General features: G+C 36.9%; 1 protein-coding gene across 3 annotated transcripts in view; it reads left to right on the top strand.

The window, feature by feature from the left end:
- The first annotated feature begins 1,331 nt into the window (after positions 1-1,331).
- Positions 1,332-14,132, top strand: part of LOC107020369 (protein phosphatase 2C and cyclic nucleotide-binding/kinase domain-containing protein) — a 25,468-nt gene continuing 12,667 nt past the window's right edge. The window contains exons 1-2 of one of the 3 annotated variants that reach the window (XM_015220702.2): positions 1,332-1,599; positions 1,898-3,089. In XM_015220702.2, coding sequence (XP_015076188.1) covers positions 2,058-3,089 — 1,032 coding nt within the window. In that variant the 5' untranslated portion in view covers positions 1,332-1,599; positions 1,898-2,057. The remainder of the gene's footprint in view (positions 1,600-1,897; positions 3,090-14,132) is intronic. The other 2 variants (XM_015220701.2, XM_015220700.2) reach the window with 2 other exon arrangements.

Raw genomic sequence — 14,132 nt, 5'->3', positions numbered from 1 at the left:
ACTTATGCTTATATGTTACTCTGACTTATTTCAGTTTCAGATTGTTCAAGTGAGTTAGGTCTTATTCTAGTCACTTATTACGTAGTAGAGGCTTGTTGTCAAATATTAGTCTTTTCACATTATGATCTTGTACTGGATTTCACTATTATATTGAGCTTATCATTTGAGACTTATATTCCACTTTGATGTTATTTTAATTATGTTGTTATCTTAGTGTCATGTCATGCCATGTGGTTAAGCTTAGTGTCTCTCAGGATTTTAGGTACTATGTCACATCTGGGGTAGTCTTGGGTTGTGGCATTTATTTTCATAGATAGACCTCAATTTAGGTTATCAGCTCAAGGCAAAAAAAGGTGACATTCTAAAGATAGCCTTCAGGACTTGATATGATCACTATGAATTTTCGATTATGTCTTTTAAAATAATGAATGCGCTTGCAACTTTTATAGATTTGATGAACTAAATGTTCACATAAAATTTGAATATTTTCATCATTGTGTTCATATTTGACATCTTAATCTATTCTCGGAGCAAGGATGAACATGTCGATCATTTGAGGAGATATTGTCTTGCAAGTTCTCAAAGACCATCAATTATTTGCTAATTTTAGAAAGTGTTAATTTAAGTTGAGGTCGGTAGAATTCCCTAGGCCATGTAGTCTCAGGATAAGGTATTTAAGTTGATCCGAAGAGGACTAATGCAGTTAAGAACTGTCCTAGGCCTTTTTCTCCTTAAGATCTTACGAGTTTCTTAGGTCTAACCGGTTACTATGGATGATATGTGGAAGTATATTCCTCTCTTGCTTCTCCTTTGACTACCTTGACTTAAAGAAAGTGAAATTTTGGTCTTCCAAAGCTTGTGAAAGAGTTTTCAAGAGTTGAAGACTCAACTAGCTTCAACCCCAGTTTTGACTCTATCGGAAGGTTTAGATGGTTTCATTGTGTATTGTGATGCCTCCAAAATTGATTTTTCTTGTGTGTTGGATGCAAAATGATACGACCATAACTTATGCTTCTGTGCATCATGTCACGTCTAGGGATAGTCCTGACTTGTGATACTCGTAATGTATACTACATTTAAGTTATATTCAACAATTCGGGTGTATTATAATGTTTAATTAAGTTATATTCTAGCATTTTTGAATATATCATAATAATTTATAATGAGTGTTTCATGATTTATTTGGTTTAAATAATTATGGAGTAGTATTTTATTTTTTTGGAAAAATAATAAATGGTGTTGGTTCGAAAATAGATAAAGCAAAAAATTGGGCCACGGTGTGTTTATTGGTAGGGAAGAGAAAAGAGTTGCGTGTAGAAGAAAAGCGCGTGGTTTGTGATAGTAGTTCCAACTAGAAGTGAAAAAGAGATACAGGCCAAGCCCTTCCACACATGCACTGTTTACGTCTCTCTGCACACTCTCTCTCTCTCTGCCTACTTGCACTGTCCATCTATCTATTTTTGTTTGACAAACAAGGAAGAAACCCATTTGGTTCAATTGCATTTACAATACAGTATGTTCTCTGTTACTATTTCTCATCCAGATTTAACACTTTGATGAATAGCTTGTAGTATATGAAGAGAATTGCAGTTTATACTGGTAAATTATTCATTCATGTTGTTTATAAATTACTCCATTCTCATTCTTATTCTCAATAACCAAGACTACTCAACAAATTGGATTCCAGGAATTTTTTTTTAGTCTTCCAATTATGCTTATTTGTAATCTCTAATTGATAATTTCATACTAGTGGTGACTGGCTTTCATTTTATGCTTCCAATTTTAAGTTTTTATCACTTGCAATTCTGGGTTTGTTTTGAAGATGCTGAATTTTGGTATATTTGAATGGATAGTACCCAGGTTTGATAGTGTTTTTTTTTTTATTGCTATTTTTCAGATTCAACTTTACTACTGTGACATTTTTGTTTTTAATCTCAAAGAGGTGCTGCTTATAAGTTGGGAGAAAATTTTGTTCGGTTATTTGAATGTAAGAAGTTTGTGATGAATTATTTGGTAGCTTTGGGGAGTGGGTTTGTCTCGGTTTGGTGTTTATAGTTATGGGTTGTGTTTATTCAAGAGCTTGCATTGGGGAGATTTGTGCACCAAGGAATGTGGATGTTAAAGAGCCGGAAAATGTGAAACCTGCTGAAATTCCTGTATTTTCACCTGCTTCATCAAATGGGGAAGATGGAGAAACTAGAGATCAGCTTAATCAATTAAGTCTATCTAGGGACAATGAAATTGGTATAACCAGACTTTCTAGAGTGTCTGCACAATTTTTGCCACCTGATGGTTCACGGGTTGTAAAAGTTCCATCAGGGAATTATGAACTACGATGTTCGTTTTTATCTCAAAGAGGGTACTATCCTGATGCCCTTGATAAAGCTAATCAAGATAGTTTATGCATTCACACTCCATTTGGAACAAGTCCAGATGATCATTTCTTTGGTGTTTTCGATGGCCATGGAGAGTATGGAGCTCAATGCTCCCAGTTTGCGAAAAATAAAATTTGTGAAAATTTGCTTAGGAACAGTAAATTTCATTTAGATGCTGTGGAGGCATGTCATGCGGCATTCTTGATGACCAACTCGCAGTTGCACGCTGACGCTATAGATGATAGCATGAGCGGAACAACTGCAATTACTATACTCGTACGAGGTACGACACTTTATGTCGCTAATAGCGGTGATTCAAGAGCTGTTATAGCCGAGAGACGGGGTAACGAAGTCGTGGCTGTTGACCTTTCAATCGACCAAACACCATTTAGGCCTGATGAGAGTGAGCGGGTTAAGCTTTGTGGAGCAAGAGTTCTTACACTGGATCAGATTGAAGGATTGAAAAATCCAGATGTGCAATGTTGGGACACTGAAGAAGGTGATGATGGTGATCCTCCTAGGTTGTGGGTGCAAAATGGAATGTATCCTGGTACGGCTTTTACAAGAAGTATAGGTGATTCTGTCGCTGAGACAATTGGTGTTGTTGCAAATCCTGAAATTGTTGTTTTGGAGCTCACCTCAGATCATCCTTTCTTTGTGATTGCCAGTGATGGGGTATTTGAGTTTCTTTCCAGCCAAACTGTGGTGGACATGGTAACAAATTCTTCTTTCTCTTTCTATTCCTATATCTGTATGTTCTATTTATCCAACAAGTGGACTTGAAATTAGTTTGTTTTTTAGTAATGGTAAATAAAGTACTTTGGACTCTTGAGAACTTTGTCTATTTGCTTGACATGTGTGATTATCTGGTTATATCTGAATTACTGTTAAGGAAATGTGCAGACTGTTGAAATTAGTTAGAGGCTGCCGTAAGACCGTTGCCCAGTTTTTACATCCATAATATGGGAAGATATAGCTCTGTGCGAAACTATATTTTATCGACTAACCACAACAGGATAGCTCATCTAAACCTTCAGTACACATTAATTCCCAAACTATTTAGGAATAATACAGGGCAAAACTATATTCTGACAAAAGGAAATATCTGACAAAAACAAAATAGCTTACCATATACAACTCAAAAAAAAAAAAAGCTTACCATAAAGTACTCTTTTGTTTTCCTTATAATGGAACATCTTTTCTTTTGGGGGCATTTGAAATTTGATGAAATCTATACGTTATTCATAAACTGTACACCTGACTCCACAATTACTGCAATGAAATCTTTTACATCCAATACAATCTCTTAGTTTTTTGTGTATTTCAACTCTACATAAGATCAGTGTTGGGGTGAATTAATCGAGCTCTGTTGATTAGTTCAGGATGCTAGTGGGAAACAAAATTATAGAGCGAGTTTAAGACTATGCTGCACACATTATTTAATATATTGCAATCCAGAAGGATAAAAGCAGTGTCTCATTTTCACGTTTGGGCAACATCCTCTTTAACTGCTTTCCCGAAGATAGAGAAAAGAAAATGTAGCTCTGGAACTTTCAGCACTTCTCGACCATTTCATACCTTATATTGTAAATTATTGACCCAATTGAGACGTAATTGATTGATTGAGTGATACTGTAATTTTTGTTGGTACAAATAAATGACACGTGTGATTTTTGGAGTTGACTAGAACCAATCGACCAGGATTAAGTTCTTCAATAGAAAATAATGCATAGAATCCATAGATGGTCTGATTTCAAGAACAACAAAGGACGTAGAAGTCGAAATCAAGTGATCCCAGAGCGAGGTGGAAGATGAGATTCTAAACTAACAAATAACTACTTGTTCAAAACAAGCAAAGAATGACTGCCAAACAAGTTGGAACAAGTTCTGATTGTCGAATATTAAGATGGATGAAATTATATAAGAGATGGACATACTTTAGGAAGGTAAAAGATAGATTGGAAACACAGAAACCACCACAACTTAGCCTAGAGGACAAACCACTGCCTAGATGTTTAAAGATTCACAAATATCCACTACTTGAAGTAATATGGCTTAAAGATAAAGAAATGAACATTCGTGAAATGAATTTCAAAGTTTTATCTCAAAAATAGCAGATCAGCTTCCATATGAGCATGTTTATTTGGAATAGTCATTTGGTGAGACATTAGTTGGTGGTAGGAAAAACATCATTATAGCAGCTAAATGTCAAATGTCAATATACATATATAATAATACCCTACTGTAGCAGCCATGAAACTTTCAGACAAATGCTGCCACTATAGAGATTTGACTATAACTCTAGTTGCTTATGTCGTTTCGGCATATAAGACCTCATAGATTCATATAAGAGGGTATGTATGATAGGGAGGTTGTGTCTTAGCGGCGAAGAAAGGATTTAGTCTAGCATACCTCAATTCTTGATTAAGAAAAACTTATGAAGGATCGACCCTCCCTTTAATACGTTAATCTATTAGAACGGCAGATAATAATCTAACATTAGTATCTAACCAATAAACTCTGCCACACAAATACAAAATAACGACACTCGACGAGCGACAAGCTCGCAAAATTCTCAATTCATGACGTTTTTCATTTTTAAGCTATCTCGTTAGCAATAACAGCTCAACCACTTTCTTCAAGGCTATTCATCCTCCCTCCAACCTTGTAACAACCAAACACAACCCAATACATATATCAAGCTCAATAATTCAATTTACCGGAAAGGGTGAAACTGTAACAACCAAAAACAACCCAATACATATATCAAGCTCAATAATTCAATTTACCGAAAAGGGTGGAACTCGTAAGTCTCCCCTGTAAACTATTCTCAAAAGGCCACTAGAATATCATTTATGGGAGTAGGAGAATAGAGTCAATTGACATACTTTACTTTGAAGAAAATCCATAAGGAAAACTATTTCACCTTCAAGAAATCCACATAACTAAGGTATGTTTTCATGAGCTAGGATGAGAAATACACTTGATTCCATGGAAGATTAACTTACCTTGAAGATATGGATGAGGAGGGATTTAGGTCTGCTAGGGTTCATATCAAGGTGAAGAAGATGAAGAAACATGAATAAAAAGTCGATTTTTGGGTTTTGATTATAGACACCCTTGGATGTGCCACATGTCCATCTCATATGCTTGGGTACTATGCAGGACTGTAGTAAAACACGTAGAACTTTTTCTACTGAGGTCGAATTGGTGAACGGATTTGATACTTTGGAAACTAGACTAGTAAACCTTTAATTTAATGTAATTCAACTCTTAACTTCTTATGTCCCAAGATATAACATGTTTGAAGTTGGACTTTGTGCGAGCTCATTCACAAACTTAACTCGTAGAAACACTTCCAAACTCGAATTGTGTTTTTGAGTTCCCTTAACCCTTAGATCACTTCCAATACACCTCGTATACTTGTTATCATGCCAGTGCAATATAGCTCTAGCTCATAACCTCTGTAACTTGAAACATAAATTCAAATCGTTTTTATCACACTTCAAGGTCTTCCTAAATCTACTATATCACAACACTGTTGAGTCTCACCTCTCTTTCTCTGGGTCAATTTTTTGTCTAAATTCCTTACTTTCCTTTTCCCTTCTTATTCTAGTTCAATTGGTTCTCTTTGTTTTCTCTGAATCTTCGTATATTCATGTAGGAAAAAAATTATTTTTCTTACATCTGATTGTTTACTTCTTTGTTTCTCACCTATCAATCTCCCAGATCTGTTAAGACTTTTACTTCTTTGTTTCATCGGGTTTTTTTTTCTGAACTTGGTAACTTTGTATTATATCACAAAACAGTACAACGATCGTACTGTAACCTTATATACAAATGTACTCCTGATTTCACTTCTCTACGTCTAAATTGAGTCTAACACATCAATAATAGAGACATAATAGAGACAGTGTCATTCGAGTATAAATGATTACACCAAAAGACTAAAAGTAAAATGCAGTTTAGTTTAACTTTAACTTTAACTTTCTGCAATTGCTCTCTATACTCTCAAAACATCTTGAATTCCTTTCTTTCCAAACAGCCCACCAGATAGCCCCCGGGATAATTCTCCATCTACCTCTGTCCTTAGCATGTGCACCTGCTTCTTCCCAGCAAAGTAATGCCCCAGCCACCTTCTTAGGCATTGTCCAGGAGATGCCTTTGAGGCTTAGGAATATTCTCCACAGATGATGGGTGTACTTGCAATGTAAAAATAGATGGTTAACAGTCTCTGATGTTTCACCACATTGGAAGCACCTAGAACACAAGGTTCTCCCCCTCTTCATAACATTGTCCTGTGTAAGGACTGCTTCCTTAGCCATTGAACAGACAAAAAAGGAGACTTTGTGAGGGATTATGCTCTTCCATATTTGCTTCCAAGGCCAACTTGAGCACTGGTGATCTGTCTGATCCATCAACTAGTAGGATTTGTTGACTTTGAACACTCCCTTGTCATCTCCTGTCCCCACAATTTATCCTCACCTGGCTGTAGTCCAGTGGAAGTGTTCACAATGTTTAAAAATTCAGTAACTCTCACTATTTCTCAATCATTAAGGTTTCTTCGGCTCTTGTTTTTTTGTGACAAAAAAAATGGTTCAACCAAATTGATCATCAGATTGATAAGTCAATTGTTTCCTCTACAAAATCACTTGCAATTTCTACAGTGAAGTTAGATGGTTGTGGTAATTACACCTCTTGGGCAGCCTCTGTTGAGTTGTGGTTTATAGGTTAAGGATTTAAAGATGCTTGGGTTAAAATAAATGCACAATTGTTTAGTCTCTATGGAATTCACTTGTTTCCTCTATCCATCAAGTGTTTGAAATTTTCCGGGCGCTACAATATATTTGTTGTGTGTGTGAACACCCACACATATGTGCATTTATTTATATATAAACTGCTGGTGCCCAAGCTAGCTTTTGCACATCTCCTACTACCTCCCATTATGGAAGGTACCCATAACTTTGTCCATCAAAATTTAGACAGATAAGAACTATTCACATTGTATAGCCTCAGGTGGGGATCAAAACATGATTTGAAGGTTGCTTTTCCAATTTTCAACCAATCGATCCCTTGTTGGGTCGTGAAACGAAAGTGTTACTAATAGCATTCACGACTATTTTATCATTCATATGTAATGGAGTTCCAATCAGCTCTATCTCTCTAGATATGGTAGTAGTTTTTGCGTTTGTTTTAGTTCATTGTTCAGTTAGCAATGAGGTCCTAATCTTGAAAATGTGGACATGGAGGAAAAGCTAAACTTAGAGGGTAAAAGATTATCTTTTTCTTTTTCCTGTTCAAAAAAAAAAAAGATGACATAATTAGTGTTGCTAAAAGGCTCATTTTGAAGGTTACTTAATAGTGTTGTCCAGTCTCACTCGAGGCAAGTTTAAGCCCATATTTTAATGCAAAATATGTGTGCAACACTACTTAAGCAAAGCTTTACCAAGGCACTAAAGAGCACCTTAAAGTTCATGAATTATGTCTTGAACATAGCAGAACAAACGATAAATCTCTCACCTAAATGTAGTTTTTCATTCGTTTGTCCATATTATTGCTTGTATGGGTTTATAATTATTATTTTCTTGAACTGCATATATATTCCTTTTCATTCCCTTCAGTTGTGTGAGAAATATTGGAGAAAATATTATTGAATTTGCGCATCTAAATTGTTACATAAAGACCCTATTTATAGACACTACATTGGAAACCTTTTCCAACTAGAATTCCTATTCTAATTCCTATTCTAAGTAAGAAATACTTATTCCTATTCTAACACTCCCCCTCAAGCTGGTGCATACAAATCATATGCACCTAGCTTGTTACAAATGTAATTAATACGAGGACATGTGAGAGACTTGGTGAACATATCTGCAAGCTGATCGTTTGACTTCACAAATTTTGTAACAATATCTCCTGAGAGTATCTTTTCTATAACAAAGTGATAGTCAATCTTAATGTGCTTAGTCCTTTCATGAAACACTGGATTTGATGCGAGATGAAGACCCGCTTGACTATCACACACAAGTTCCATCTGATCAATTTTACCAAATGTTAGTTCTCCCAGTAACTGTTTGAGCCAAACTAACTCACAAGTTGCTGTCGCCATTGCTCGATATTCTGATTCTGCACTAGATCGAGCAACCACATTTTGTTTCTTACTCTTCCACGACACCAAATTACCTCCAACTAAAACACTATCCGAATGGCGAACGTCTGTCAGAGGGTGATCCCGCAAAATTAGCGTCTGTATATCCAATTATATGCTCATGACCTTGATCCTCAAAGAGTAGTCCTTTGCCGGGGGCTGACTTTATATAACGAAGAATACGAACAACTGCTTCCTAATGACTATCAAAGGGGAAGTCATAAACTGACTTACAACACTCACGAGAAAAGAGATGTCTGGTCTAGTCACTGTGAGATAATTCAACTTTCCAACAAGTCGTCTATACCTTTCAGGATTACTAAGTGGCTCCCTCTGTCCCGGAAGAAGTTTAACATTCGGATCCATCGGAGTGTCAATAGGTCTACATCCCATCATTCCTGTCTCCTCAAGAATGTCTAAGGCGCATACTTGCGTTGAGAGATAACAATGCCTGATCTAGACTGAGCAACCTCAATACCTAGAAAATACTTCAATCTGCCAAGGTCTTTAATCTGAAAGTGCTTAAAAAGATGTTGCTTTAAATCAGTTATACCATCTTGATCATTATCGGTGATAACAATATCATCAACATAAACAACCAAATAGATACATCGACCTGGTGCAGAATGTCGATAAAACACAGAGTGATCAGCTCCACTACGAGTCATGCCAAACTCCTGAATTACTGTGTTGAACTTCCCAAACCAAGCTCGAGGAGACTGTTTCAAACCATAGAGTGACCTACGCAATCGACATACAAGGCTACTAGACTCCCCCTGAGCAACAAAACCAGGTGGTTGCTCCATATAGACTTCTTCCTCAAGATCACCACGCAGAAAAACATTCTTTATGTCCAACTGATAAAAAGGCCAATGACGAACAGCAGCCATAGATAGAAAAAGACGAACAAATTCTATTTTAGCCATAGGAGCGAAAGTGTCACTATAATCTAGCCCAAATAATTGAGTATACCCTTTGGCGACAAGGCGAGCCTTAAGTCGATCAACCTGACCATCTAGACCAATTTTGACTGCATAAACCCAGTGACAATCAACAATAGATTTACCTGCAGGAAGGGAGACAAGCTCCCAAGTACCACTATTATGTAAAGCAGACATCTCATCAACCATAGTCTGCCTCCATCCAGAATGAGAAAGTGCTTCACCTGTAGTCTTAGGAATGAAAACAGAGGACAAAGACGACACAAAGGCAGAATGGGGTGATGATAGACGATGATAACTTAAGAAGGTATAATGCAGGTTAGTATTTTGAGTAGATCGTATACCTTTTTGAAGTGCAAGCGGTGGGCTAGGTAGAGGCAAGTCCGCAGTAGGAGCAGGGTCTGGCGCATGACATGAATCATCTGGGATTAGGGTTTGACGTGGACGACGATGATAAGTTAGTAGTGGTGGCACTACAACTGGAGATGTAGACATAACTGTAGATCTCTCAAAGGTTGGCACAGGTAAACTTGAGGTATGGGTAAGATCATAGAGACATCAGTATGATCAGAAGATTTATAGTAAGGCTGAGACGCAAAAAATGTAACATCAGCGAACATAACGTATCGGTGAAGATCATGTGAATAACAACAATACCCTGTTTGAACTCTAGAGTAACCAAGAAAAACACATTTGAGGGCACGAGGAGCTAATTTATCTTTCCCTGGGGCTAAATTATGAACAAAGCATGTGCTCCTAAAGACACGAGGGGGAATAGGATAGAGATGTGACTGAGGTAACAGTATGGAATGTGGAACTTGATTCCGAATAAACGAAGGCGGATTTTGTTAATTAAATAACAAGCTGAAAGAACTGCATCGCCCCAAAAACGCAGCGGAACATGGGATTCAATGAGGAGAGTGCGAGCAGTCTCTATGAGATGCCTATTCTTTCTTTCTGCAATACCATTTTGTTGAGGAGTGTATGGACAAGATGTTTGGTGAATGATTCAGTGGTGAGACATACATTGCTGAAATTGGGATGATAAGTATTCTAAGGCATTATCACTACGGAAAGTACAAATAGAAACACCAAACTGATTTTATATTTCAGCAAAGAAACTTTTGAAAATAGAAAATAACTCGGAAAGATCTTTCATTAAAAAAACCCAAGTACATCTTAAATAATCATCAAGAAACTAACAAAATAACGAAATCCTAAGGTGGAACTGACTCCACTAGGACCCCAAATATCAGAATGAACTAATGAAAAAATAGACTCTGATTGACTCCCAGTACTACGAGAAAACGTAGCACGAGTGTGTTTCCCAAGTTGACACGACTCACAATCTAATGTAGATAAACTAGACAATCTAGACACCATCTTTGGCAGTTTGGATAGACTCGTATGTCCCAGACGCTTGTGGATTAGATTTGGGGAATCTGTAACGGAGCATGCTGTCAAGGAATTTGAAGAGGTAAGATAGTAAAGGCCTTGTGATTTATGTCCTGTTCCAATCATCTGTCCCGTACTGCGGTCCTGTATGAGAGAAATCATCGAAAAAAGTTATGCTACAATGTAGGGATCTCGTCAAACGACTGACAGATGCTAGATTAAAAGGAGAACCAGGAACATAAAGAACATAGTCTAGGGTGACAGAAGATAGGGGTTTGGCTTTTACAATCCCTTTTGGTTTTGTCTGGATCCCATTGGCTAAAGTAATAGCTAGAAGAGATTGCGAATAAACAACATCGGATAAAAGTGATTTATTACCAGAAATATGATCAGAAGCCCCAGAGTCCACGACCCATGTTCCAACAGTACTAGATTGCGACACACAAGCAAAAGAATTACACGTGACAGACACATCGGGTTGTGCAACCGAAACTACTTCTGGAGACGTTTGCTTATTTGCACGATACTGAAGGAATTCATCATATTCTATCTGAGCAATATGAGCATTATTGGATGGTTGATTAGGTTGAGCACCATATGCTACTGGTGAGATGACTGTTTACTTGCGCGATTTCGAAGGAACTCATTATATTCCTTTAGAACAAGAGGATCATAACTGGGTGGTGGACCATGCAAAATATGACATATGTCACGAGTGCATCCAGACTTATGACAATGACTACACTTGAATCGAGGTTTCCCAAAACGTCCTCCCCCTCGCCGATTCTCCGTAGACTAATATGTACGCTTTTCAAAGGTTTGAGATGTGAGAATAGAGGAGTCAACAGTGGGTGATGAAACGACTTTGTGACTAGGAGGTGCCGCACGAAGAAGGAGGCCAGAGAATAATTCATCAATTGTAGGAACTGTAGGGCTAGCTAAAATCTGATCACGCATAGAATAAGAGTAAGAACTAGAATCAATGTTTGTCTATGTTCTTGTTGTTTTTCCACATCCGTAGTTACTGGCATCAACGTGTCGAATACCTCCATGACTGCCTGTACCTGTCCCAAGTTAGTAGACATATCGGATTCTTGTTTCTTTAAGTTGGTCAATCGAGATATCACATCATAGAATCGAGAGATGTCATTAGTGTATAAAGCACGCGCCTTTTCCCAAACTGTATAACACATTTGGAATGGCCGAAACAAGGGCATCGATTTGGAATCAATCGAACGCCATAGGAGACTACATAATTGAGCATCTACTTCTCCCAATGTGCTTTGACTTTTGCATCTTCCTCACTAGTCTTTGCCTTTACATCTACCACAGAAGTCTTGTTCGTTAAGTGATCGTGCACACCTTGCACTACAATTCAACTGACGAAGCCCAAGATAAATAGTTTGAACTTCCCAATAGAAGTTCTGAAGTGATTATAGGGCTAGAATTTCCAATCCATATATTTTTAGAACCAAAAACATCACATCCAAAAGACATTATGCTAAATTTGTCTCGGGAACAACAAAAAAATCTTGATTATTGAGATCTAATCGTTGAAAAATTCAAATCCCGAATTTTTTTTTGCCAGAAACAGCCTGAAAATAGCCGAAACCCTTATTCCGGCGATCGAATCTGGTCGGAATCAGAACAAAAATTACATAGCCTCGGAATGAAGAGGCGACTCAGATAGAAAAAAAATTGTCAAAATAATTGGCCGGAAAAAGTCACACGCGCCGGTGCGTGGGTCTGACAGTTCACCGGCGAAAATACTACTGGTGGCGCGTGACGGCGCGTGTAGCACTGGTTTCCGGTGGGGATAACTGGGCTTTGCTCGCTGGAAAATTCCGCAAATAGTGGTGGTGTCAATTTTATAAAAACAGTGAAGGAAAATAATAATTATCCGGACAGCAACTAGGTTACCGATAAATATTAATTTTTTAATTTTTTTTTCCTCACAATTGCTTTGATACCATGTGAGAAATATTGGAGAAAATATTATTGAATTGCGTATCTAAATTGTTACATGAAGACCCTATTTATAGACACTACATTGGAAACCTTTTCCAACTAGAATTCCTATTCTTATTCCTATTCTAAGTAAGAAATACTTATTCCTATTCTAACAAGTTGCAACTTCCTACATTGAAGTTCATGGTTTATTTGCGCTTTGGGCTTAAAGATCCAGTAGACCTCAACACTTCTTTTTCCGCTTTCCATCTTTGATTACATTGGTGCATAAGACCTAAGATTAGGTGTTGTGCAAGATGAGGGCTCACTGAACCAATGTTTTAATATAGGCACCAAGAGGCACAACTCATCAACACAGTCTCTATCTTGAAGCGTCATTTTGTTTTATAAAATTGAACAGACATTAATAGTCAATAAATATTGCTTGCGAATTGATATGATAACTGTTAATATATGTTAGATATGTTAGTTGATTAAGACTAGAAAATATACGGTAAGAATCTAGTCATTAGATTGGAACTTAAAGTTGCCCCAAGGTTTTGGTTTAACGGTAAAGGTACAATGTTGTATGTGTGGTAGACACACATCACTAGTTTGAATTCTGTTGGTGAACCATGATTAAAATACAAGTGGAGAAGAGAAGACGAGGGCCTACTATCCGCTGAGTTTTGAAACTATAAATAATGGTTTTCTTGATTATAAAGAAAGTCAAATCAGAAGCTGCATCTTTTCATCTGAATAAAAATCTTAGAAGGAATTTAAACTTAAACAACACAATTTTAATGTTAACTGCAGTTCTACAATTCCTTTGTTCTTATAATTGCTGTTTGTTTATACTTATTTTCTCATGCATTACTTTATACTTCTTCACTTAAGCTCGCGCTTTAGTTTTGCACATAAAAAGGCAGTAAAGCAGCTACATTTATAGGCATTTCTCCTTTGACAACACTAGATGTAGTGTAATCATAATCCATGAGGTCACTTTTGGTAGCAATACCATTTATTAGAAGGATATTTCTGGTAAAGTAGCATAAGCGAAAATTTACCTTAATCTATACAAAAGTCTGCAAAACAGGGATTTTATACTTAATTATGTAGATATCGCTATGTATTTCTTTACTTTCTTTTTGCCGTTTTTGGAGTAAAAAGTAGAAGGAGCAATTGACTTCATTAGCTCTCTATGCAATCTGTGAGAGCTACTTTGGTTTACTCAGTGGTCTATATCAGCATACTCTTACTGCTAATACATTTTTTTATAAAGTAAGTAGTATTAATAACAGCATCAACAAGATATATATATATATA

The sequence above is a fragment of the Solanum pennellii genome, chromosome 5 (genome assembly GCF_001406875.1).
Source record: "Solanum pennellii chromosome 5, SPENNV200".
Lineage (NCBI taxonomy): Eukaryota > Viridiplantae > Streptophyta > Magnoliopsida > Solanales > Solanaceae > Solanum > Solanum pennellii.
Note: the sequence above shows the minus strand (reverse complement) of the source record. Positions and strands in the feature narration are given on the sequence as shown.